Source organism: Neolamprologus brichardi, chromosome 12 (genome assembly GCF_056152115.1).
Source record: "Neolamprologus brichardi isolate AB-2024 chromosome 12, ASM5615211v1, whole genome shotgun sequence".
NCBI lineage: Eukaryota > Metazoa > Chordata > Actinopteri > Cichliformes > Cichlidae > Neolamprologus > Neolamprologus brichardi.
The window spans coordinates 12,232,035-12,256,101 of NC_142115.1; the positions used below are offsets into that span (position 1 = coordinate 12,232,035).

The 24,067-nt window shown below is 42.5% G+C and overlaps 2 protein-coding genes across 5 annotated transcripts in view; one reads left to right on the forward strand and one right to left on the reverse strand.

Moving 5' to 3' along the window:
- The first annotated feature begins 949 nt into the window (after positions 1 to 949).
- Positions 950 to 9,142, forward strand: rflna (refilin A). Its single transcript, XM_006803162.2, has 4 exons — positions 950 to 1,185; positions 1,302 to 1,644; positions 5,778 to 5,887; positions 5,991 to 9,142. Exons 2-4 carry the CDS (start codon positions 1,426 to 1,428, stop codon positions 6,322 to 6,324), a joined length of 663 nt encoding a protein of 220 aa, XP_006803225.1. The 5' UTR covers positions 950 to 1,185; positions 1,302 to 1,425; the 3' UTR covers positions 6,325 to 9,142.
- Positions 9,143 to 10,802: 1,660 nt separating this feature from the next.
- Positions 10,803 to 24,067, reverse strand: part of ncor2 (nuclear receptor corepressor 2) — an 88,766-nt gene continuing 75,501 nt past the window's right edge. For 2 of the 4 annotated variants that reach the window (XM_035913089.2, XM_035913088.2), the window contains exons 33-46: positions 23,855 to 24,046; positions 23,468 to 23,713; positions 22,676 to 22,810; positions 22,299 to 22,577; positions 22,027 to 22,207; positions 21,526 to 21,908; positions 19,523 to 19,641; positions 19,144 to 19,313; positions 18,868 to 19,002; positions 17,851 to 17,996; positions 17,695 to 17,748; positions 14,771 to 14,959; positions 13,933 to 14,112; positions 10,803 to 13,844 (exon numbers count right to left, since the gene is read on the reverse strand). In XM_035913089.2, coding sequence (XP_035768982.2) covers positions 13,642 to 13,844; positions 13,933 to 14,112; positions 14,771 to 14,959; positions 17,695 to 17,748; positions 17,851 to 17,996; positions 18,868 to 19,002; positions 19,144 to 19,313; positions 19,523 to 19,641; positions 21,526 to 21,908; positions 22,027 to 22,207; positions 22,299 to 22,577; positions 22,676 to 22,810; positions 23,468 to 23,713; positions 23,855 to 24,046 — 2,612 coding nt within the window. In that variant the 3' untranslated portion in view covers positions 10,803 to 13,641. Of the gene's footprint in view, positions 13,845 to 13,932; positions 14,113 to 14,770; positions 14,960 to 17,694; positions 17,749 to 17,850; positions 17,997 to 18,867; positions 19,003 to 19,143; positions 19,314 to 19,522; positions 19,642 to 21,525; positions 21,909 to 22,026; positions 22,208 to 22,298; positions 22,578 to 22,675; positions 22,811 to 23,467; positions 23,717 to 23,854; positions 24,047 to 24,067 lie in introns of all 4 variants that reach the window. The other 2 variants (XM_035913087.2, XM_006803161.2) reach the window with 1 other exon arrangement.

The window sequence follows — 24,067 nt, forward strand, 5'->3', positions numbered from 1 at the left end:
GAATTTCTAAACGCATTTTTATTTCTTCAGTCATAAATCAATGAGTGATTTATTGATTTGCAAAACATGAGTAGCATGTATTAATTGTAAATGACCAATTCATAAGTACATATTATGCAAATGCAACTTAATCTCCAAAAAATGATCTCAAATAGTGTTGAAATTGTATATATTTATTCGTTTTTATTGACACTTTTGAACTTTTTTCATGACATGAAAACCGGGAGACAGGAAGCGAGGCCTCGTGGGGAAACGAATGGGAAAGAATTTATTTTCCGAAATTCTTCCATTTTATTTTTATGCTTACATTTTTTTCACTCTTTCTTTGGTTAGGGTGAGGCAACAAAACTATTTGGGTGCAGTCTCCAAAAAATACAAACATGCTTCCAACCGAAACAGTCCTGCTGAATATCCATGCATCCGCATAGACGCACAAAATCGCATTTTGTGACTAGTTCATGAATTGCCACGAAACGGTGCTAATAATTAATAAAAGGGTTGCTTTGCTGATTAACTTACAATTAATTATTAGCTATAACCAAGTGCAAACGCTGAACAAGTGCCAGAACAATTTGCTTATTATACTTTTTTACTTTTTATTTTTTTCTTCTTCGCCAACATTATAAAACGACTCCATCACAGCATCTGTTCTCGTTACTAGCGGATGATTAATTACTTGTCCCTACCTGCTAATTATAATATATCTAAGCAGATCGGCGACTGCAGCAGTCAGGAAATGAGATAATTTGCTTAAATGCGCGTCAGCAGGTTCGCAAAACACACCAGCCAAACTGTACGGGAGGAGCAGGGAGGATGTGCTCGCCCCTGTCGGTTGTACATGGAAGTGATCCAGATCATGAGGGCTGGACTAGATCCAGGTACGGAGGGGGGGCCGAAAAAAGCCTGGCAGGATCATTAAGAGGGAGCTCTCCAGTGAAGAGCGCGCACACATACTGGAACACACGGTCAGAGCAGAGGAGCTCTCATGCAGCTCGGTGCCTTTGTTTTTTGCGCGAGTTTTACTACGTAGTTGTTTTTGTTTATTTGGTTGTTTTTTTTAAATTATAAATCACATAATATTTCACTTTGGAGCTGAGTCCGTGGCTACCGTGTGTTTGTTTCGGACTTCTTCGCACATATTTGGAATATCTTTCCGGATTAAAGCGGATACTTGACACCGCGCAGGTACAGTAAAGTTTGAAGCTGAGCTGATATCAGTCTGAGGGTTTTGTCCAAAGCCTGTGGCCAATGGTTAAATGTCATTCCCTGATTATTTTTTTTCTTCTTTTCCTCACTTGCAGAAGTCTTCTTGAGAGAGTTCGCACAGGATTGTTTCTGCTCGACTCAGGAGCGCTTCAAGGAAAGAAAAAAGTATTGTGAGTGCGACTGGGCTTCCTTTTTTTAAATAACTGAGCCGTCCCAGAAATGGTGGGGCACCTACATTTACAAGCGATGGATGACAGCCTCAAAGGAAAAAACCGGGAAGGTCTGCTCGACAGTCCAGATTCGGGTTTGCCCCCGAGTCCAAGTCCGCCCTTCTGCTCACTTTCTCCGGCTCTGATCGAGTCGCGCTCGGGCAGCTGCACGACGCCCGTCGAAAGCCATCATGGATATTATAAGAAGGAAAGCAGAGAAGGGAAACTGGTAAGAAACAAACTGTTGCACTTTATTGTTTTAATACCGCCGTGTGAGCGGAGAGCGGACACTTATTCCTGCTCTTTGTGCCCAATTTTGCACTCAGATGCTTCAGTGACACAATGAATTAAATGACAAAGGAGTTCATCCTCAGTAATGACGCTGAAGGAAGAAAAACTGAAAACCTGAAAGTCATTTTAGCTTTTGGCCAGAAACAGATTTCACATCAGTCCCCCTCACACAACATCTGGAACCTCTCTCTCGCTTTCTCTATGAGTGCGTGTGTGTTTCTGGAATTCAGTTGCAAACTTATGAATTTGCACTCTTGCTACTGGGCCCTCCACAATACAGTAAAACGTTTTTATTTTTTCAGCCTCGTGCATCAGCTGGGCCCTGAGTCTAACCCTGTTACGAAATTAGGGCCCAGGGACTCCCAGGGGTCCTTTCCAGAATTCCCTCAGAACGATGACACTTATTAACACCGTTACTTCATCAGCATGAATGAAGGTGGCAGGCTGACCAGATCAGTAAATAGTCAAATGTGATCAAAATGATAATGGTATTTGAGGATTTGCATATGAAAAAGCTTGGATCAGGCTTTTACTCAGAGTCTACTGTGAATTTGTAGACAGAAAACCAGACTTTTGATCCTGTAAATTAACCATCAGCAGCAGGTCTGTGCCCTCTTTTTGAAACCTGCTGGTTCAAATTAGTTGATTTTTAGGGTGGTACTTCAACCTGTTTTGCTTGTTATCCTAAAGCTATGTGCAGTATTAGCCTTCACAGTCTGTCATGTTGCATTCTCATGGGGGGTGGGGGATTTAGAAAAGTCAGTAGCACAAATATGTACAGACAGTCCCCTACAGGTGCAAAACTGTCCATTTCAAACACGCATTTATTTGGCTATTTTACTCTGACTTTGATCTCTTGCTTAATATTAATATTTTTGTCCATGTCTTGCTAGTCCTGCTCAATCTCTGAACACTCACAAGCCCAGCTCCTTAAAAAGAATAGAATTAGAAGCATCAAAATGAAGTTGCAGGGTATCCAAGAACCTCAAAAATCACCAAAAAGATCACTGAAGTCTAAAAAAAAACATCTGGACATCTGGAAGCCAGCATCTTTCTGCATTAAATGCTATTCACAATGAGTTTAAATGTGGAAGTAATAAAAACTCTGTCTTTATATAGCCTTTTTGATCTTTGCTGTTTCTTGTCTTATCTGAAAATCCTAAATAGCTTCCTGCCTTAGCAGCAGTCTTCCTGCCTATATGATAAACAAATGTGCAAAATGAGTCAGACATTGCAGTTTAAGGCAATACTTTGTTTTTTGTTTAGTTTTTTTGCTGGGTAATCAACATAACATGAGGCATTGTCTCTTCTTTCAAGGCAAACGCTTTTCATTGGCACGTCCTGCAGTGAATCACATGACGAGGCTGATTTGATTGAAAATCATTTCCAGGTCACTCCCAGTTCCAAAAGTCTTAAGAACATGTCTGCACAGGCTGAGGTGGCTTTTAAAGTGTTTGAAAGAGGCCTCAGAAATGCAGCGCTGCATCCTGGGAGGTGCACGACACTGGTGTGTGCTGGGACGTGAAGCAAAAAAAACCCGATCATCTAATCCTCTGGAGGTTCGGATTAGAGTGACTCCTCCACTTTGTGGTTTTTCCTCTTCTTTTTCTTTTTTTAAAGAAAGGAGCTGCTCCCGCTTCTGTCTGTGGGCCTGTTTGAATTAAAAGAGTCAAATGTTTCTATCTAAAAAACAGTTTCCCCAAGTTTACCGAGTATAAATCTGCTGGCAGGATGAAGGGAGGTGTACCAATGCGCCGATTTTTGTTTGTTTGTTGTCTTTTTACTCCTTCCAAATCTATTTCTGTGTTGTTTTTGTATGCTACCTAAGAATAATCCTCTGGTTCTATTTCGGAGGTGCAGGGGGGGGGCTCGTTAAAGCGACCTCAGGCCATTGCATAAGTGTTTGATGACCTCTCACTTCTCAAATTAAACACAGATAAATGCTCAGCCAGCTTCGTCCGTTTTCAAACGTGGTTCAAATTCATGCAGATGCAGGATAATCATTCTTATATCTGCATCTTTTTATGTGTGAAGAGATTTACAGGAGCGACAGGATGCATGAAAAGCACATGCGTGGTCGTGTAATCGCGTGTATTTCAGAGGTTGTGGACGTGTCCAGTTCAAGGAGGTGACTCCAGCTGCTGGTGGATTAGACAGGAAGGACAGGAAGGAGACAGATGACTTTTTCTTACATTTGGCTTGCTGTGGGATACTGATGAGCCTGGCTCTGCTCTAATGCCTCTACTGCTGTGCAATTCAGCAAATTTTGGTATCGATCAGATAGCAAGTGAATACAGGGTCAGTGTCGATACTAATACCAATACTTCAAATCTATAAAGGTAGCTTATGTAAAGGAGAGCAGCGTGTCATGATTTTAGGACAATGCAGTTATTTACATTTCATAATAATTAGTTTAGACAACATGCATTTTGAAACTGGATGTTTTTGGAGACTACTCGGCTGTCAGCTCTCCAGCTGTCCGTGTCTGTGTCCGCAGCCAAGTAGAATCTGGGCTTCAGAAGGTAGAAACAAAGTATCGATCCTACTGGGCTAGTATCAGTCCGATACCAATACCAGCACTGGTATCAATACTATTGATATTTGGATAACATCCACACAAACACAGACTTTGCTGCAACAAACAGCCTACAGCTGGAAGTCTGTGTTTGGTTTGGCGTTTCTCTCCATAGCTCTGCATTGTGTGGGTTACTCAGTTGCACACTATTTCTGTGAATTTTACGTGAATATGTGCTTCCAGTGGGGGGGTGGTGGTGGTGGTGGTGGTGGGGGGGGGGTGCTGTGCTGTGTGTACGTGCTCGGGGATACGGCGCCTGAAGGAGGCCTCCCCTCCATTCACGACTGTTTGCTTTGCAGACATTGCCAGAGCACACCGTCTGCTGCGAAATACCTGGAATGCTCTCCACGCTGGAGCAGCGGTGGAAAGACAATCAGACCCTCGCGCGGTGTTTCCAGGTCACAGAGCAGAAAAAACGAACCAGGCTGAAGTTCGGCTTTTTGTTCGCTGCTGCGTGGCAGCTGTTGAAGCGCGGCGCCGTCGTAGAGACGGCCCCGCGCGGCAATGATGGTAGGCTGTAGGTAAGACGAGCTTCTCGCGGTGATCTGCAGCGCCCTTGGCCTTCTCTCGCTCGTCCCCTGTAGCGGCATGTGCAGTCCAAACCGCAGCATGTGACAGCTTCTCCTGTGTAATGTGAGAGGGAGCAGAGCTGCGGTTGTGGAGTGGTTTGATTCGGACAGGGTTAGAGTTTTAATCGCACGTGTACAGAAAAGGGTTCGTTGCATTGTTGCTGTACCAGCTTTTGTGTCCACTGAAGGCTCCAGAGGGGGCCAGTCTTGTAGGTCAGAGGTCAAGTCACAATCAGAGCTTCAACAGACAAATTATACAACAAAACCAAATAATCCCCAAATTTTAGCCCTGCGTGATATTTGGAAGAGAAGTGTTGATAGAGCATCTGTAATCTACATGTCATAACAACGTGAACAACCCTGCGTAGTAACATATAGCCTGTATAAACTGTACAGGTATTGATTGGAGCGTTTTTGACTTCAGTAAGAAGTCAGCTTTAGCTTCAGGAGGATATGGGGACAAATTTGTTAATGGATCAAAAGAAAATGTCTTCAATCAACATAATTAATGCATGCGAGGTAGTGCAGCTAACCTTTTATAATCTAAACTCATTTTTTAAAAAGCACATTGAGTAACACGCTGCATCTCTACCAGCAGTGGTGTGGGTGTGTTAACCTCCTTAGTGCTGGGATGTTGGAACATAAGAGCAGGAAAAGGAGGGCTACGGTTTTGAACTTTTAAATGTATTTTAACACGTTTTACAGCTTTTCCTGTTGATAAAGACAGGCTGGAGAGTGAAAGTGTTGTTGTCTTTCTGGTCTAATTGTTGTAGTACTGGCCTGTACCTTTAAAAAGGCGAGTTGTTGCGAGGTTGAGAAGAAACAGGGTGGGGACTCCAGTGATTTGAACTGGCTCTTTTGGGATTTCTTAACTGGGATGATTGTTTGCTTATATGTGAGATTGTAACCTGTGTTTTCTCTGCACAGCTGCCCTACCTGCTGCTGAACTCCACGGGAACCGACCCAAAGACTCGCATGCACCCCGTGTTCTTTGGAGAAAGCATCGAGGTCAACCCCAAACCAGAGAAGGAAATCAAGTAAGGGCGCATGTAAAGATGAGGCACTGTTTTTGCATCCTCTTTCATCTCTTTATTGATCCACTTCACGTGAGTTTCCTAACAGCCACTTTGTCGTTTTCAGGTGTAACTCTGAGGTCAAGTACGACTCCGACAAGCACTATCGCGACCGGGTGTTTTGCACCCCTGTTCCCACGGCTACGTCCTTCAGCGAGACGGTGGTGGCGGTGCGGAACTGCACCTGGAGGAGCTACAAAACCCAGGTGTACCTGGAGCCCCGGCAGAGGCCCGTCAGCTACCAGAGCACCACCATAATCTACCCGAAACATGCCAAGAACACTTACCGCACCACGCTCAACTACAACGCCACAGGCTCCCGCCGTTGGTATGTCTCCACAGTGAAACTGGAGTCAAGTGAGGATACTAGTCCCTGCATCATCTACACAGAGGACCTGTAGGGTCTGGACTGCATCAGCCTGCACAGGAACAAAAGCTATTTGGTGATCGTCCTGGTTCTTTTCTCTTTTTTTCTTCTTTTTTTTTATTTCAAGGACAAAAAAAACTCACAAAGGCCCACACTGAGAGGGAAATACTTCAAGCAATATCTGGACTCCATGAAAACCCTGCTCTGTTCACCTTTACTGGCCATGGAAGAAACTGCAGTGGCATTTAATAACCTGATTATATTTAGATTTTCTACTGTTGCAGTCTCTAAAAAGAAGGGCGCTGGGTTTCTGGCAGCTCAAAGCTGCGCTTCGGTGGTTAATGTCTTATTTAATTACAATGCTGACAAGTGGCCTTCGCACTACTTCGGGTTCCTTTGCAACCTCAGTGATGGCAATGATCAGAATGTAGATATCTGTGTATATAGAGAAAAATCAAGAATGACTCGTGTTTTGGATTTCAGCCGAGCCTTTGAAAAATCAGTCACACACAATGTAAAGCTTTCTAAATAATGGCTTTATTGCACTTGTTTTCTATATATCACAGTTCTCTCCGAGGGCTTTTGGCACGACACGGGGGAATTTCAGGACTGCGTATGAAAATTCGGACCAAAGAGCATTTTGAGTGAGACTGCACACTGAGGCAGCGCACTCGCTTATCATTGGACACTTTCAATTCAAGCTTGTGCAGTTTGATCGAGAGAGCTAAGGCTAGAGTCTTTTATCAAAACAACACAGTTAGAGAGGATATATGAGGAGACATGGGATCTCCGTAAAAACTCTCTGTAGCATTATATTTAACTGTGTCGGACCACGACAGCTGTTCATTTAAAACGAACGCGTTGGTGAGCGCAGTCAACGATGCAGTTTCGGTAACTGGTCCTTGTTTGCTCTCTAGGAGGTGCTGAAGGGCTGCAAAACAAAAATGATTAAATAAATTAGCAATAAATTAAGAGTTTAATGCTTAAAAAGTGAATTAAAGTGTGGGTAAAGGACCACATCACCTGTAGTTCCAGTATAACTGAGGTCAGGACCTTCAACAGTGATTTCCTTTTTTTCCCTGTCTTTTTCAAACATTTCACTTTTAACAATCAGAGGGAAGTATGTAACACTCCCCCGTCATAATTCTCGGTACAGAACAAACTGTACAGTGGCGCTGACTCATCTGCTTCTCTGTTAGGCCTACAAAACAAACACAAAACAAGAAGCTTTTCCAAATTCACTCTGTGCAGTGATCTTACATCTGTTTTAACTGTTCCTCGTGTTATTGCCAACACTGCTCCACATTCAGTGGAGACAACTCGTTAAGTGATTTCATTTAAAGATTGAGGAATACCTTAGCGAGTAAAACCGTCCATACTTTTAATAATAATAATAATAAGAAGAATCGATTTAATCTTTGATGTTGAATCACAACTTGTAGCATAACTTCCAAAAAGCCAGTCTTACACAACAAGCTAAACTAGAGTCCTGCCAATACTGTCAGCTGATATTAGCAGACCTATCTGTGATAAACACATTTGAAAAACAAGGAAGAAACGGGAGAAACACCCTTAAGTTTAACTCATGTTGTGGGTGTTGTTGCACAGTTTGTCCACCAGAGGGCAAACTATGTCTGCAGCTTCCCTCCAGGCAGCGCACTGGATCAAACTCCACAACCAGCTGATGTGAGCAGTCAGCAGACAAGTAAATAAATAACTACACAGAAAAAATGTGAAAAGTTGGGGGGAAAGGAAATCGGTGAATTTTCAAGTTCTGTGTCTGAGAAGAAAAAAATTATTGGCCGATAAATCGGGATATCTGATATTTAAATCACCCGATATTGGTATCAGTCTTAAAAATCCGGTATCAGTCGGGCTCTAAGCTAAAGTAACATTTAATTAAGAAAACAGAGCACTGTTTCTGTTTATCAGATATTTAGTAAAAACTAGCCTGTGTAATCCAATCTCTGTTAAGTCACTGATGTGCAGACTTTATTTAATAAAATCTACTTAACTAGGCGAGTCTAGAATAAACTGAGCATTTCCTTTTTTTCAGATCCACGGTAGCATAAAAACTCACAAAAGTGAAGCAGTGAACCCACGCCACATTTCTCCATTGAGGGTTTCGTCTATTTCTTTATGTGTGTCTAATATAAATATATGTACATGTTTTAATTATTGAACATGGCAAATATTGAAACTTCAGACTTTACCTCAAATTTTCTTAGGTATCAATTTTAAGTCATTGTCGGTGTGTGTTGTTGATCGTCAGTTGAGGTTTTCTTGTATTTTCACAGTTTGAAATAGCCTCCGGGTTAAGTGTCAAACGGAAAAGTAAGGCGTGCACGAAGCCGAGGCAGTGCATTAGTACTGTAAGATGGGGGGAGGGGGTTTAGAGAGGAAGAAACAAATATAAAGAGCGAGAAGAGACGAGACAAGAAGATCTGCTCTTTCAAAGAAAAAAATAGAGAGCGGCTGAGGAAATTGTTCAGGAGACGTTTTTTTTCTACAAAACAAAGCTCCTCGGGAAGATGTTACGAGTTTTGCAACGTGCAGATGGTGCGAGAAATGTCAGAGACGGCCTGTGAAATGTCAGAGGATGATGAGAGACAGTCGACCAGTGTCGAGTGTAATACTTTGGTGGCTTTATGTGAGATCCTTTGTATGTTTTCTAACACTTGATTTTGTTACTGTAAAATATTTTCCTGTTGTATATGTGGTATCGAGGCACTTCGCAATTCTCTTTCTATTTTTGTACGCCAATCATTGTTGTTATTCTGATCGAAGAAAGTAATTTAAAACAAAAGATGATTATCCTGATGGAATAAAAGACAAGCAGTTCCCAAACCTTACTTCTGTTGTTTTTGTTGCTCATCTGAGATCACGGGAAACAGGTGTTTCTATTTGACAGACTGTACCGCATTAAAATAGAGTCGAGGCCTGTCCATCAGGCAGAGTGTAATGTTAATGTTTTTAAATCGTTGTCCAAGAGCAGAGGCTGTAAATCAAGGTGGCGATCGTTCCGCATGTTCATCCTCGGCTGGTTTTAAATATCAGACTGCAGCAAAAATAACATAAGCTGCTGCTGCCAGTGTTGGTGCGGGTTTTTGGATGGGAGTCTGCTGCAGCCCACATCATCATTCGGCGCCTCATCCGTCTTTCCCGCGGCGAGGCAGCAACCGGGGCCTGACCGCACTTTCACATTTAGGACCTCATCTATAAAAAGCTTTTTCTTTTAGTGTGTTAATCCAAACTGTACAGTTATTTTTAAACAAACCACCAAAAGGGAAGGCTCACTCCAAAATTAATGTTAGAATACAGCTTTTCCTCTATTTGTTTCTAGTGTGTGTTCTACTTTTGTAGACATCAATAGTTGTGGAAATGTCTGCTTCCTCTTGAATACAATGTAATTATTATCAGCTCGCTTCATGGTGCTCAAAACGTCAGAGACGTGAAAATGGCTTAGATAACCTTTTAGTGTCAGCTTCCTGTAGGAACTACTTTGTAGCTGCACCTCAGTAAAAGAAAAACTATCATTGTGACTAGAGGCTTGTTGTAGTGACAGCATGACCAGATATACACATTAATATTGCCCCACCATATCTGAGCCATTTTGGATGGCTGACAAAATAGGAAAACCACAAGCAGGTAAATATACTCTCACTTTATTGTGAAACTTCAAACTTTATCTCAAATTTGATATGTTATCAATTTTAAGTCCCCCATCGAGGTGCTGGAAACATTCCTCAGAGATTTAGTTCATTTTGACGTGAGGGCATCACATAGTTGAAGATTTGTGGGCTGCACATCCACGATGAGAATCCCCTGCCCCACCCACATCCCAAAGGTGGATTGAAATCTGATTGGAGAGGCCATTTCAGTAAAGTGAGCTTGTTTTCACATTCAAGAAACCAGTTTGAGATGATGTGAGCTTTGACAAAAGAAGATGTGCACACTGTGGTCATAAAGGGATGGGAACGGCCAGCAATGCTCAGGATGGCTTTGCTGTGTGATGTAAAAGAAGTGATTTATCGCATCTTAACACCACCAGCAGCAGCACCAGTTTGAGCTGCAGCTGACCACAGTCTCTTCTGTCAGTCCTAATAATTATACGGCAGATTGAACTGGAACTGTGCTGCTGATGCTTACGGACTCTCAAATCTTATATATCATAAGATTACAAAGTGAAATTGCATTCTACTGCTCGGTTGATTTTAGGTTTTATCGGGGTTTGTAGAATTCAGCAAAATCTCCGCAGAGCACATGAAGCAGCTTTACTTTGTAGCTGCAACATTAAAATAATTAAAAATGCAGGTCGACCCATTTTCTTCAATTCTTCCGTTTAAGAAAGAAGAAAAAAAAACTCTTACACAACAAGACATTCAACATGCAACTGAAATATTTGCTTGTACCGCCCCCTGCTGTAAATCAACCGCCATTACTTTAGGCTCCAGTAATAAGAACAAATGGAAAATGGCAGCCCCTCAATCAAAGCCCCTGCCAATAAATAACAAGACTGAGACCATGAATGGCAATAAGCTTTTTATTTAAACATTAAGGCAGTGTCTCTTTTGTTTTTCATTTTTACACTGCTATCCACAAAGCTTGCTGGTGGGCATGTAGAATTTAACCATGTGAATATTTCTTCTTTCTTTTTTTGTAATACCAACCTCGAAGCAAGCCACATAAATATTTACATCTCTTCAGTTGTATATACAATCCTTGCTATTATACAGTGGGTTATAATAAAAAAAAAAAATGCACAAAATGGTTGAACAATGTGTTGTTTGTCAATCCCCCACCCCTCCCCCCACCCCCCCACCACTGGACAGTCCAGGGAACACCATCAGCAATCACCTTTGTCCTTTTAGGTTTGAATGATTAATCTGGTTTCAAATGAAACAGGCGTGCACTGAACAAACAGTGAGAACAAAAAACAAAATGGATAAATGTTAAAATTCATTTTTAGTATACTTAAAAAAACCAAAACGTATTAGTCAGGGAACAGCTGGATATGGCTTAGTCTGTTTAGCGTCACATTCTTAAAATTCATCAGTGGATAAGTGATATACACGCAGAGACTGTGTTTCTGCCGTGCCTGATGAAATAAACCATCCATCAGTCTTGACAGAAAAAAAACTTTAAAATAAAAACTAAAAGAAAGAAAAGAAAGAGACCTCAAACACAGCTGAGATGAGCTTTTTGCAGGTAAGGCCAGCTAGATGCTTCACCGTCAACAGGTAGGATGAAGGAGGGAGAGGAGGTAGTCCTATAACAGTCATGTTTGTGTTGCGAGTATCACGAGCTTACTGCCGCTGCTTCCCAGTCCCAGGCGGGGAAGGAAAAACAGAAGCTTTCACATCAATTTACAGAGTTAGGGTGACCTTTAAAACGCTGCACGAAAATGTGCTAAAATTGTGAGATATTGTCGTGTAAAAACTACCAGGATGCTTCTGAACGCCTCACCCCTCCACCTCCTCTGACTCGTACAAACTCAGGAGCTGCAATGAAGTACACTTGAATTAATTTGTCATAGGTCTCTGTTGTTTAAGAAAGCGTCTGATGCAGGCCCAGGTAAGCCGTCATTTGACACAGTTTTGTCTTGTTTAGTGTACAAATCTAATGAGTGAAACATTTAAAAGCTAAGGCAGTGATGGATTGGGAAGGGAGGAAAAAAAGATGTTTCATTTGTTTATTTTTTTGTTTGTTTCTTGTTTTACATTTCCCTGTGTGGACAGTATAAATCCCGGCATGTGGGGGCTAAAAAGAAAAATTGTGCGTCACTTGATAACTTCAGTACTGTATATTGTAAAATAAATGGCACTTAACACTAAGAATATCTCATAACTGTACAAAATCTGCCTGGATGAGGAGTCTTAGCGCCTCTTTTGGGCAGCAAAAGGTCAGAGGTCAGATCGTCACGACAGCTTCGAGACGGGATTCTAGCAGGCCAGAGGAACCCGACGCTGCCATGGACCAAGAGTCATAGAAGGATGGCTTCTTTTTTAATTCTTTAAAGTCACCTTTTTTAATGTAAGGAAACTCGAGTGATGCTGTGGAATTCGCCTTTAAGCAGCTTTAAGTTTGGTCTGCAAACTGGCTCGAAGCGGCTTAAGTCATCGATCACCGAAATGTGATTGTCGCTTTGAGTGCAGGGGAGCTACACAATAGAGGTGGCAAGACCAAAGAACAAAATGAGCAGATGTTGAAGGAGACCTCCACAGTGGGATTTTCTACGCAGTTCTTGGGTCCATTATTTTTTTCCCACCTGACACAGGAAACAATTTCTTAAATGCCATTGTGAACAGATTGACAACTAAGTGCTTAATATCCAAAAAAACGTTTCAACAAACACAGACATGGTTAATATATATAAAAAACAAAAAACAAAAAACAGTGAGAGTGTCACTTGTCTCAGTGCCATCCATCTGGCAAATCATCTCTCCGCACATGGATTCCTGAAGTCAAACTAGGGCTTTGCCTTTTCTCCAGGGCCCTCCCCACTACGTGACGACATCAGCAATGAACAGCATGTTTACCCTGTAAACCAATGATATGACCCACCCACATAACAATCTCTGCCTGCCCCCCCGCAAAAAAGATACATCCTTACAACAAAATGACACCATCAAAAGTTCACCATCAAAATGTACTAAAGGTCTCAGCTCACCAAACACAGGACTGGACTGACAGAATTTAAAGTAAAAAAAACAAAACCAACAAAAAAGAAAAAAACCCAAGGAAAAAACAAACACGTCGATTCTCCTCCTGTCCACCCTCGCCTGTGTTCTTGTAGTGGTAGCAGTGCTCAAGCCACATGCACCTGGAGTTCACCATGAAGAAATACGAGAGGGTCCTCCGTGTGCATGCCGCTGCTCTCAGGTCAAATCATCTGTCACTAGAGCAGCAGTCATCGGCCTCCTGACCGGACCAACGACACAATCTCAGTCCCTTCCACACAAGTGTAAAAACATTAGACCAGGATACCCGCAAAGGGTGGAGGTCCATGTGTGTGTATATCGATAAGGCCAGTGAGGAAAAGTAGTAAATTAAGAAGAAAAAACAAAAAAAAAGAAAAAGTGATTTGTCCTTTGGAGCAGTCCTGGAGTGAATGCATAACATGTAAGCGCAAACATACATACACGTGCGTGCACACATGCATGCACGGGGGGTTCAGCAGTGCTCCACTTCGTCGCTGTTTGGCGTATCAGGTGCATGAGAGGAGGACGCGATCCATTCTCGATGACCGATGGAGGAAATACGTGTTGGAATGGTGTGGGAAGGTCTGCGGATGCCGTGTTTGTGGAGGTGAGTGACCGCACGCAGGTCCTGTTAAATCTGGCATTTCCAGTCACTCGCTGTCGGACAGGGTCTCGTATTGAGACACAAGCAGAGGTTTGTGCTCCTCCTCCCCCCAGGAGGGGCGACCCTGTCCGGGTCCAGACCCTGGTCCCTGGCTCCCTTGTTGGCCAGAGGAGGGTGAATGAGCAGGCATTGGTCCGCTGGGGTAACGCATGATCAGCGGGTTGCATGGAAACGGAGTTGGTGTTGAACCTGCAGAGAGCAAAACCAAAGAGTTGTTAGCAAGTGTTCACACTGGTCCTACAGGATCTCATGAAATCAGTGTCACAAAGGTTTATACCTGCAGACAAAGGCCGGTCCTCCCAGACACGGTTAGTGAGCGGGGTTCGCCTGTTGCAGTCTCCCTCTGAGTGGACCGAGGACACTGAGGAAGGTCTCTCACCTCCTGAAAGCCCTGGTCCTGGAGACTTTGCCTTGCGCCCATTAGAGCGTCCACTACCCTTCGAGGACTTTGCGCCTCCTGCAAACAAAGGAGATCAAGCGCCAATTTGAGTCTACAGTATACTCCGTTTAAAGATGCTTATTCTGAGCCACCTTAATGTTTATGTGTATGGTTCTGTTTGTCACAGCAACACATCAGTAACGCCTAACGTACTCAGGAGCAGGTTTCATCTATGTAAACAAGATTACAGACAGAGCTAAACTGTGTCATTTCAGGAAAATTACCAAGCATCGCTGCTCTATTCTTGGGTTGCAACCAGTGTATTGATAATGACGAGAGCATCGACGTGTGTGATGTGTATGCTGAATCAGCCAGTTGATTTCGTAACTTTTAGGCAACAAATAGAGAACAGAACTCCATAGTGCTTCCATTATGACTTAAAACTTGCTTTACCCCAAAAATACATTTCGGCACAGTTGTACAACAGATCATATAATTCAGCTAACTGATAATATTTATTACTACAGATGAGAAGCATGTTAGACAAATTATTAAAATGGAGACATCTGTAGAAACACCACTCCATAAATAGAAATGATACAAGGACAGTGCAAGGTGCCATTGATCAGATGGCATGGATGCAAATTCTATAAAAATATAGTGTAGGTGTAAAATTTGAACCTTTGGATTCAAATCCAAACCAGATAACGTATGAAGGTTTCTTAAGTGTTGGCACCTTGTGACAAAGAGTCTTCAACTCGCCCCTCTGCAGACAAACCGGAGCTCAGCGGGGTAGCAGCGTTGGATGGAGAGCGCTCCTCAGATTGATCATAATTGCCCATCAAAGCCTTTCTTATAATGGCCTCCAGGCCTATTGAGTTTCCAGGCGTTTCTGGGGCTGGGTTATGGCGGACGTTTACAGGTCCTGTGAAAGAAGAGATCATTATAAAGGTTAATAGTTGGCCGAAAATCACAACAGTGAGATGCAAAATGGTCAGAAAAGTAAAAAAATATAAAAATGCTGTTAGGGAGGACGAAGAGCATCAGCAGTGAATAGAGTCAGATATCAAAAAATGCAGGATTTCTACTTGTTGGTGTACACCAGCCTGAGTGTTTCACACTTGTACTTAAATTCAGTTACAGATGTAGCATTGAGTGAATAAATAAATAAAAAAAATGGTTGAGCTGCAGCCTCTTCCACACACACACACACACACACACACACACACACACACACACACACACACACACACACACACACACACACACACACACACACACACACACACACACACACACACACACACACACACACACACACACACACACAGAGACCGCACATCAGCAGAGGCAGTGAAACCAGGTTAAGTTAAAAATAAATGTTCTGGCAACAAGAACCTTCGTTACTGAAAGAGCAATCAAAGCCTTGGTGTAGGCCACTATGCAAAACACCTGTTAAATTTAAAACCACTGAGCAGCTTCAGTTCACACTTGTTAGCACCTGTATTAGAACGCAGAGGACTGTGGAGAAACCAGATAACTCCACTCAGCGTTTACTAAAGCCAATTTCCAACTCTGTCCTGGTTTTAGATTTATAATGGACTTACTAAACTTGTTCTTTATCGTCAAGATTAAAAGACAAAAAAAAAACCTTAAAAATGTATTTAGGAAATGGCAGGAGATGCACTGTTTGGAACCAAACTGACTAAGAGAACAAAATTAGTGCAAAAAATTACTCCAGAATCAAAGCATCCTTTTAAATTTGTGATAGATTTGCAAAATCTAGAAGACTGGCTGAGAGAGCGAGGAATGCACACAGAGTATAAGCGCAGATTTCAAGCATGTGTTCCTCTTCAGTAACAGCACGGCAATTTAGATCAGAGATCGACAGCCGAAGAAATATTTGCCCTGATATAAAAGCGTGCTCTTCTGTCACAACCTGACAGGTACTATTTGGAGTTCAGCAAAATCTGAATATGCTATGACTGATTACTAGAGAGAAGTATATATACATGAAGGTGTGCTGACTCAAGGTTTTCTTTATGCACTGAATTCTGTAGAAATATGACAAAACCTGAACTCTGTTACTGCTAAAAGTACCTTTGCTGCCTGTAATACATCTCTGTCATGTATACTTCTTGTATCAGGTAATGTTTTCCTCCTAACAGCTCACTTCAAGCTTGGCTCAGTTACATTAAGATACCAGCCTTTTTACACAGCAGAAATGTGTGAGGATCAGGTCTAAACGTTCTGCAGGATCGAGCCAAAGCAAAAGCAACACACTCTTGAACAATCCACCTATGCCTACAATACTGCCAACATCTCCCACTTGCATCCCAAATAAATTAGCACTCCTAGTGTCATATATCACAGCTATGTCAGGCACAAACTAAGACATGCTTTCCTCCCCTGGCGTTAAAGATTGATGCAGTAAAGTGTTTTGTGTGGTTAGTTTAAATCATCTCCTTCCTAAATATTGTGCTCTGAAAGGGAAACTACGGCAAATACATATTCATTCAGTCCACTACTGTTTCAGTTGCAAACTGCAGCTATGGCAAAAACAAGCAAACAAAAAAAAACTCAGGATTTTTTTTTGTTTGTTTTGTTAAACACTTTCAGAAACAGTAAACAGAGTCATAATTGCCAGCCCAGTTATATGAAAACTATGTGTTTAAATTCAAATTTAAGCAACAGAGGAATTCACAGGCTAGCATAAAACTGCAGAAGATGATCGTCTCACAGAGAAATGGAGCCCACCACCACCCACAATGCTCTCAGACATGTGCCCATTCCAACCACACCCATCTTTGACTGATTCTAGCGGTGCATTAAACTGCACGTCTTCAAGCTTTTGTGGCTGCCTCTTGCACGGTTGTGATGTGCCAAAGTACACAAAACTGACTTTGCGTAACAGTACAAGTCTCCAAGAGCACAGTTTGCTGATACAGTCTTAAGTACTATGGTTGGTAATTAGCCAAAGCTAGCATTCAAATCAGAGCTTTGTGTCTGCACACAGAAATGGATTGTTAGCTAACGCTTCCTCACCGATGGTGAGACTGAAGGAGGAATTTAAACTGTAAAGGTAACATGTATAGATGCTCTCATATATTTTCTCATATCTAACAAGTAGGAGACCAAGTCAAGCCTACACTGCTCCTGCAGCACACTTGAGCAGAACTTGAAAACATGCAGCTAGCACTGTTCCCCAGTGAGCAGCTGATAGATGTGATGCATGACAGATTAAAGTCTGCCAAGGTGGTGGACGTCAATCTTCTTAAACCTAAATCAAATGTGGTGTAGTTGTGTAAGTACAAAGACTGGATTTTCAAACAAAACAGAGCTAAAATGAAATTTCTGCACTTGGTCAACAATATCAACATGACTGATTTCTTTCTACATTTATTTTACTTCACACTCATGTAGCATCTGTCTCTTGCAGAGCCTGTATTAACCACACAAAGGAAGATCAAGCGCAAGTTACATTTTGAATGTTTGACTTTATGAAAATGCAAAGTTATTTTTGTTTGGAGATGATGCCAGTTATGCAATTCTTAGGTAAAGCTGCCGATCCATTATTATCAAGAAGGCACAGGTATCTCGGCCTAAACGTTCGCTCATTGTTCTGCTGTTTATTAATAGCAATGTGGCTTAAATGATTACCTGCAGTTGTAGATGCTGGCATATTGAAGATTTCTGTTCCAGGCTGACCAGCATCTGAAAGTGTAAACAGGGTATCTTATTTACGCTCCATTTAAATTAGAATAACATTGTTTACTACTGAGCACTTGGTAAGACCAGTCCTGATGTCAGACTTACTGAAATCAGTTTCACTTCCCACTACTGAAATCATCTTCTTGATGATTTCCTGTTTCTTTGATTTCACAATAGCAGAGTTGCTCTCAGTCAGTTTGCTGAAGAAGGCAGGAGGCTGGGAGGCATTTGGAGGAGAGTGGGAACCCATCCTGTAGAAGAGAAAGTACTATGATGTCAACATGCACACAGACAAACTAACCCGACTCCTGTGACCAGGCAATTTAATAAGCACACATGTAAATATAAGGGCTTCATCATTTTAAAATTGCAAAAAAATCCAAAACAACAACAACAACAAAAAACACTCATTTATCCAACTATCTACTGGTGTGCACTGCTGTGACGACAAGGCAAGCCCACATTTTTTGTACTCAGCTGTGGTACCTGCCTTCTATACTGAGAATTTCCTAAACACTTAAGGTGCTACATTCAAGGCATCAGGTCATGCCACCTTATCAAGGAGCGGATGCTCTTTATTGACATTAAAGCTCCTCCTTTCTCCTACCTTAGAGATAAAACGCAGCACAATCAGTTGTTAATAAATGCTGAAACCTGGCAATCACAATTTATGGCCCAGAGGATTACGTGACAATCGTGCCACCCACTTCGGTTGTAAAAACCTTTCCAGTGCAACGAGGCTACCAAACAGATACACAATCATTAAAGTTTCCTATTTCTCTGACTGAAGAAAATAAAAAGTAGGTTTATTAACCCAGAAGCAACTCTGTTATCTGGAGCAGAAACTCCAGAAACCACAATCCAATGTCAGAGTCTGTCACTGTCCTTTAAACATGACTAAACCTCACATACACATGTGACAGGTACAGTATATATGCAAGCATAAAACAGTAGGCTAGTATTTCATGACCAGGACCTAAATTTTGGCATTGTGTTACAGAATTTGCTCAGTGAAATAATCTAATTAGTGGTGCTAAATGTAAATAAACTGTGCTCATAATGGACTTTTTGGAGTGGACTCTTGATTTTCATGCTGCTGCTCCAACCCAAATCCAAACTTACCCTTGCTCTCCCTGCTCGCTGGGGTAGGAGGCTCCTCTCTGGACTTCAGGTTCAGAGTTGGCTCCAACAGGAGACACCGGTTCGATGCCGTCAATAGAAACACTGACAGGTGATGTTTTAGGCTGAGGTGGAGATCTGGAAAACAGCATGAATATCATAACTCTGATTATCCATTACATATATTCTATGACATAAAAATCTTTTTATCACTTATATAAGATTTTAAGATGAGATAAAAGGTTAGATGCACTAATTGTACCCAACAGAGATTCCTACCGGTCTCTGTTGCGTTCTCCACCAGGTCCCTCGGCATAGCGGGTCCCCTGAGCAGACTCCTGTGAAGTGGGAGGGGGCTGGGAGGCACTGGGTGGACGGGTCAAGTCCAGGACAGGAGAACCGTGGTAGCTTTGCTGCTGGCTCTGCCTGTAGTCTTTAGTTATCACCTCCTGTTTGGGTGAAGATTATCAACATCAGACATTACACAAGACTGTCTGAGATAAACTATCAGGAGACCCGTGTGTAAGGATTTTATTTTACTCTAAAGAAAACTAAACACATTTGACATGCATGCATTTGCTTTAATACAAACGCCAACTTCTTTTATAAAGCACTTCTAATTATTAGATTGTTTTATGCAGTAGTTGAGAGGGCTTACGCTGATGTGCTGTGCCAGAGTGACCACCCTTTGGCTGCCTTTGACACAAGGGGACTGGGGCTGCTGGCCTGGAGACAGTCTCTCTTCAGATGGAGAACGGTAAAGACCGTGTGTCATAGCTAAGAGTCAAATCCAGAAAACACGCACGCACACGCGCACACACACACACACAGAGACAGGCAAAAAGCACACCCACACATTTTAAAAATGAGTTTGGATTTTCAGGTTAAGGTGACATAATTCCAAACCTTTGGAATGTCCTAAAGAAAACATGCATTTTTTTTCCTGAGATGTCTCTACACTCATCCAGACTTTTGTAGGCTCAAGGTGCAAGCTTTGGAAAAAAAAAAAGAAAAGTAAGAAGAAGAATATATCTAAATATGAGTAAGTGTGAAGAGCTGCTCAAGATATTTTCAGTGCACACTTTGCATACAGCCTTGGCAAACTCATCTTTGACCAGAAATGGTGCTAAAATTGACAGGTTTTGCATCAGTAACTGAAATGAAGAAGTTCAAAAAGACACTTTTACATCCTCCTTTATATCACTTGAGGAACTTAAAAAGTGTGTACTGCATGTTATGAATAGAAATAGGCTATTACTATCATACTGGAGTACAAAACGTAACTCCAGAAACTCCATTCAGTCGAGGGTCTAAAACATTCTCCCTATAAGCTCTCGAGAGCACTACAGCACATGGATTTCAAGACTTTGTGTCCCTTGTGTGTCATATCTCGCTACGTGTTTTTGTTACACAACTCTTACACTACATTATTCATTTCAGAGGATGATGTAAGTTGAAAGAGGGGACCAGGATTGACTCTGTGAATCCCAGAGAGGGAACGAGTGATCCTGTGGGGACAGCAAGCTCTGCCTTTTGTTGTTAGCTAGAAAACACATGAGAGACTCTGGGTTCATTTCAGCAGCAGCTTTATAAGCACCTGTATTTCTCTCTGTGGATCCATCTACTGTTTTGTGAACAACATCATCCTAGTGTTGTCATCTAGAAGCATGCTTCTCGAGTACATTAGCTCGCAACATCCAAAAAAAAGAAAACCTAAATAAATCAGCATAGATTACAGTGAGCAGTAAAACAGGAACATGCACAGATTTGGAAGGCCAGAAGCTGTAGTACCCCCTCCCCCTGATTCGCTGAAAGTGTCTCCGGTCTTTGCCGTGTTACTTCCCCTTCCCACCTGCCTTCTCTGCAACACTGGTGCACTCTGGGACCCCAGGGAGTGAGTTTGGTGGATGGTAATGCTTTTCCTGTTTAATGAAACTATCAGACCAATTTTCTATTTCAATGTTCTTTTTCATCTGAGTTACATATGTTTGAATTACAGCAGTCTTACTGAACAGAGGGTATAAAAATACTACTCTGATGATCTAACTGTCTGTGGTGAAATATTTTCTTAACGTAAGCAGCCGAATGGCAGGGAGGAGGGTGCCACATGTTAAATTCAAGTCACATCCTCTTAGGAAATAAAATGAACATAAGCAGCAAAGGATGCTCAACCTAAATGTCCCACCAGCTTTAGCTACCTTAAAGGACACCTAGGATCTTCTTGGAAAAATCAAGTTTTCACAAAAACACTATCAAAACTCATTCAAGCTCCAAATTCTTTTTAAAATGTAATCTAAACAAGTAATGTCCAATTTGGAAAAGCTAGAAGTAAGGCTTTCCAGAGGGCACCCTTGGTGGACTTTAAGTCTATAAAAGGGAGAAACTGGGAAAAAAGGCAAAAATAAAACTACAGCATTGAAACAAAAAATGTAAATGAATTATGCTGATCTTATAATGCCAACCACCACAGCGTGCAATAGGCCACAGACTGATGGGGGAGTGGGTCTGGGTGATGAGGGGGGACCCCTGGGATCCAGAGCGTCTTACCATCAGTGGCGCTGCTGGCAACAAGCGAGCCCATCTCTGGCATCCCCGTTTCACAAGAAATTTGACGCATAATAATCGCGTTTATGAAGTTGGCCGCAGTCATGGTAGTCTTACCGAGTGATCGGAGCTCTTGTTCCTGAATGGACATCGGTTTGTTTTGAGTCTTTTCCCTACTAGGTGTACCGCTTTCTCCACGGCCAGGAGGGTTGTCTGACTGCAGAGGCAGTAGGTGCTGGGGACGGCCTGAAGCAGAGGTATAAGACCCGGGGTATAGTCCACCTGGGCTGGGGCTGGACAGCTTGGGGTCAGATTTACTGGATGGGCCATGCTGGTCCTGATAATGTTTGGGTAGACCTCCCCTGTTTTTGCCTGCATCGCGACTCTGCTCTTTGGGTGCATTTAAATCCATGGCAGTTGAGTAGGCCTCAGAAAGCACACCTGTCCTTTGGAGATGGCTAGGGTAACCTTGGTAGTGGGATGACCCTGAGGGCATGGACCTAACAAAGCAAACACACATTTAAAAAAGCGAATTTTATTTATAAAAACAAACAAACAAAAACAGCATACAACTTTTTATCTGTTTATTCAAATTTTCTGTGTTAAAGTTCAGTTTACCGTAACACAGATGAGCCGGAGTGTTCGTTGACAGAAAGACTTTTCCCCCCAGTGTGCAGGACACTTGGCCTCTGTTGGACGTTTTCCTGGGTACGAGGCGACACTGGGGAGTGCTGGTGGCTGTGAGGCTGGGACGCAGGTCTTACGCTGCTGCTGCTGCTTGACAAGCTGTGCTCTGTACCTAAGTAGCAGAAACAGACTCGTATAACTTTGCAAATTCCAAACTAGATTCGTAACTTAAATAGAAATGAAGAACAACATATTCTCCACACCTGGTCGCCAGATGGGGGCATGCTCCACATTTCCAATAGAGCCGCCCTTGTCTCTCTCACGCTCTCGATCCCTCTCTCTCTCCCGGTCCCTTTGCCTTTCGCGGTCCCTCTCGCGCTCCCTTTCCTTTTCCCGATCTCTCTGACGGTCCCGTTCGCGCTCCCTCTCCTTTTCCCGTTCCCTCTCACTTTCACGCTCCCTCTCCCTGTCACGTTCACGATCTCTTTCACGCTCTAAAGATGAGGCCGTGCCTTGCATTTTGCTCATGTGTGAGGAGCCAACTGCACATGCAAAAAAAAGGGAGAGAAAGAGAACTTTAGAAATAAAAAGAGTGCAACATATTTATTGTGCGAGTCTGCTTGAGTGAAATGAACTGTACCGGGTGAGATGGGAGAGGTGGTGTAAGGTCTGCCAGGGAAGCCGGTGCTCGTCCCAGGGATGTAAGGGATGCGATCCACTGTCCCTGGAGAGGGAGGGACCAGTATGTGTGATACCTGAGAAAGATCGATGATCCCTAGAGGACAGAGAAGGGTCAGCTGATTACAGGGCATAAAAAGTAATGAGAGGCTGTCAACAGTGATGCAAATGTTTTATGAGGGAATGTGATATTTATATTTATTAAATCTGAAATGATGGACTGACTATGTGAAATTCTATATTTCTGACAGATAAATGGGAAAGCAGAAGCAAATGACTAAAACATAAACCCTTTAACTTAATAGATTCTGCTCTAGTGTTCTAAGACAAAGTAATAAATGAGTCAAGATGTGTTCCTTCAATGCGTTATATTGGAAAATAATCTGACTGGCAGCTCCCTCAATCATCCTACATGACAAATTTTCAGTTCAGTTTTTTTCTATTATATTTATTTGTTTTTGTAGGAAAATTGTGGAAAATGCCATAATAAAGGAAAATAAGACTCTCCCACAGAGTGTGATGACAAAATCAAATGCTGCTTTATTACTACACACCAGCTGACTATAAATAAACTGTCCACCAAATTGATTTAAATAACTCAGAGCATGAACAGCACTAACATTAAATTTTGGCTTGCAGGTGCTTCTATTAATAACAACCACCCTGCTGTTGTTTCATACTCCTATTTGTATTCGTAGTGCAGGTGCAGCACACTTGACTGCACTTTCAGTTAGTGACTGAGTATTAGCCTTACCCCGAGGAGGGTAGGGCAGGGGGACAGCCTGGTCACGTGATGGAATGCCCCTCATGATGTCAGATGAGCGCTGTGCAGCCATGGCAGCAGCTGCAGGCCACTGATGCATCTGCTGAGAAGTGATATAGTCGTTGAGCAGCGTCTGCCGGTTCTCCAGGGCGGCGGTGTCAGGAAAGCCACGGATGATGTAGGGGTAGTGGGGAGAGTATGGAGCACCGGAAGCGAGGGGCCTATGCAAGTAGTATGCTGCTGTGTATAAACAAGAAGATGATCTGTCAGGAAGTCACTCAACAACAATCACATTATCACACAAATGCCTTGCAGATGATTAAACTGTTCTCTAATGAGGATGGGGGCAATATGTACACACTATAATGGACACAGTACCTGAGTCGATTGGGATACTACGACCCAGCGCAGCAGGATCAAAAGCTAAGGAAATGTGACGGTACATTTCAGGTCCCAGACCCGGAAACAGGGTCTGCTGATCTGGAAGAGTGGAAAGTGGTGATTTGGTGGTAGTCATCTCTCTGGGGGTTGGTGTGGCTTTACGCTCCTGAGTCAGATTCTTACTGGAAACTGGTGGGAAAAAAAACAAAA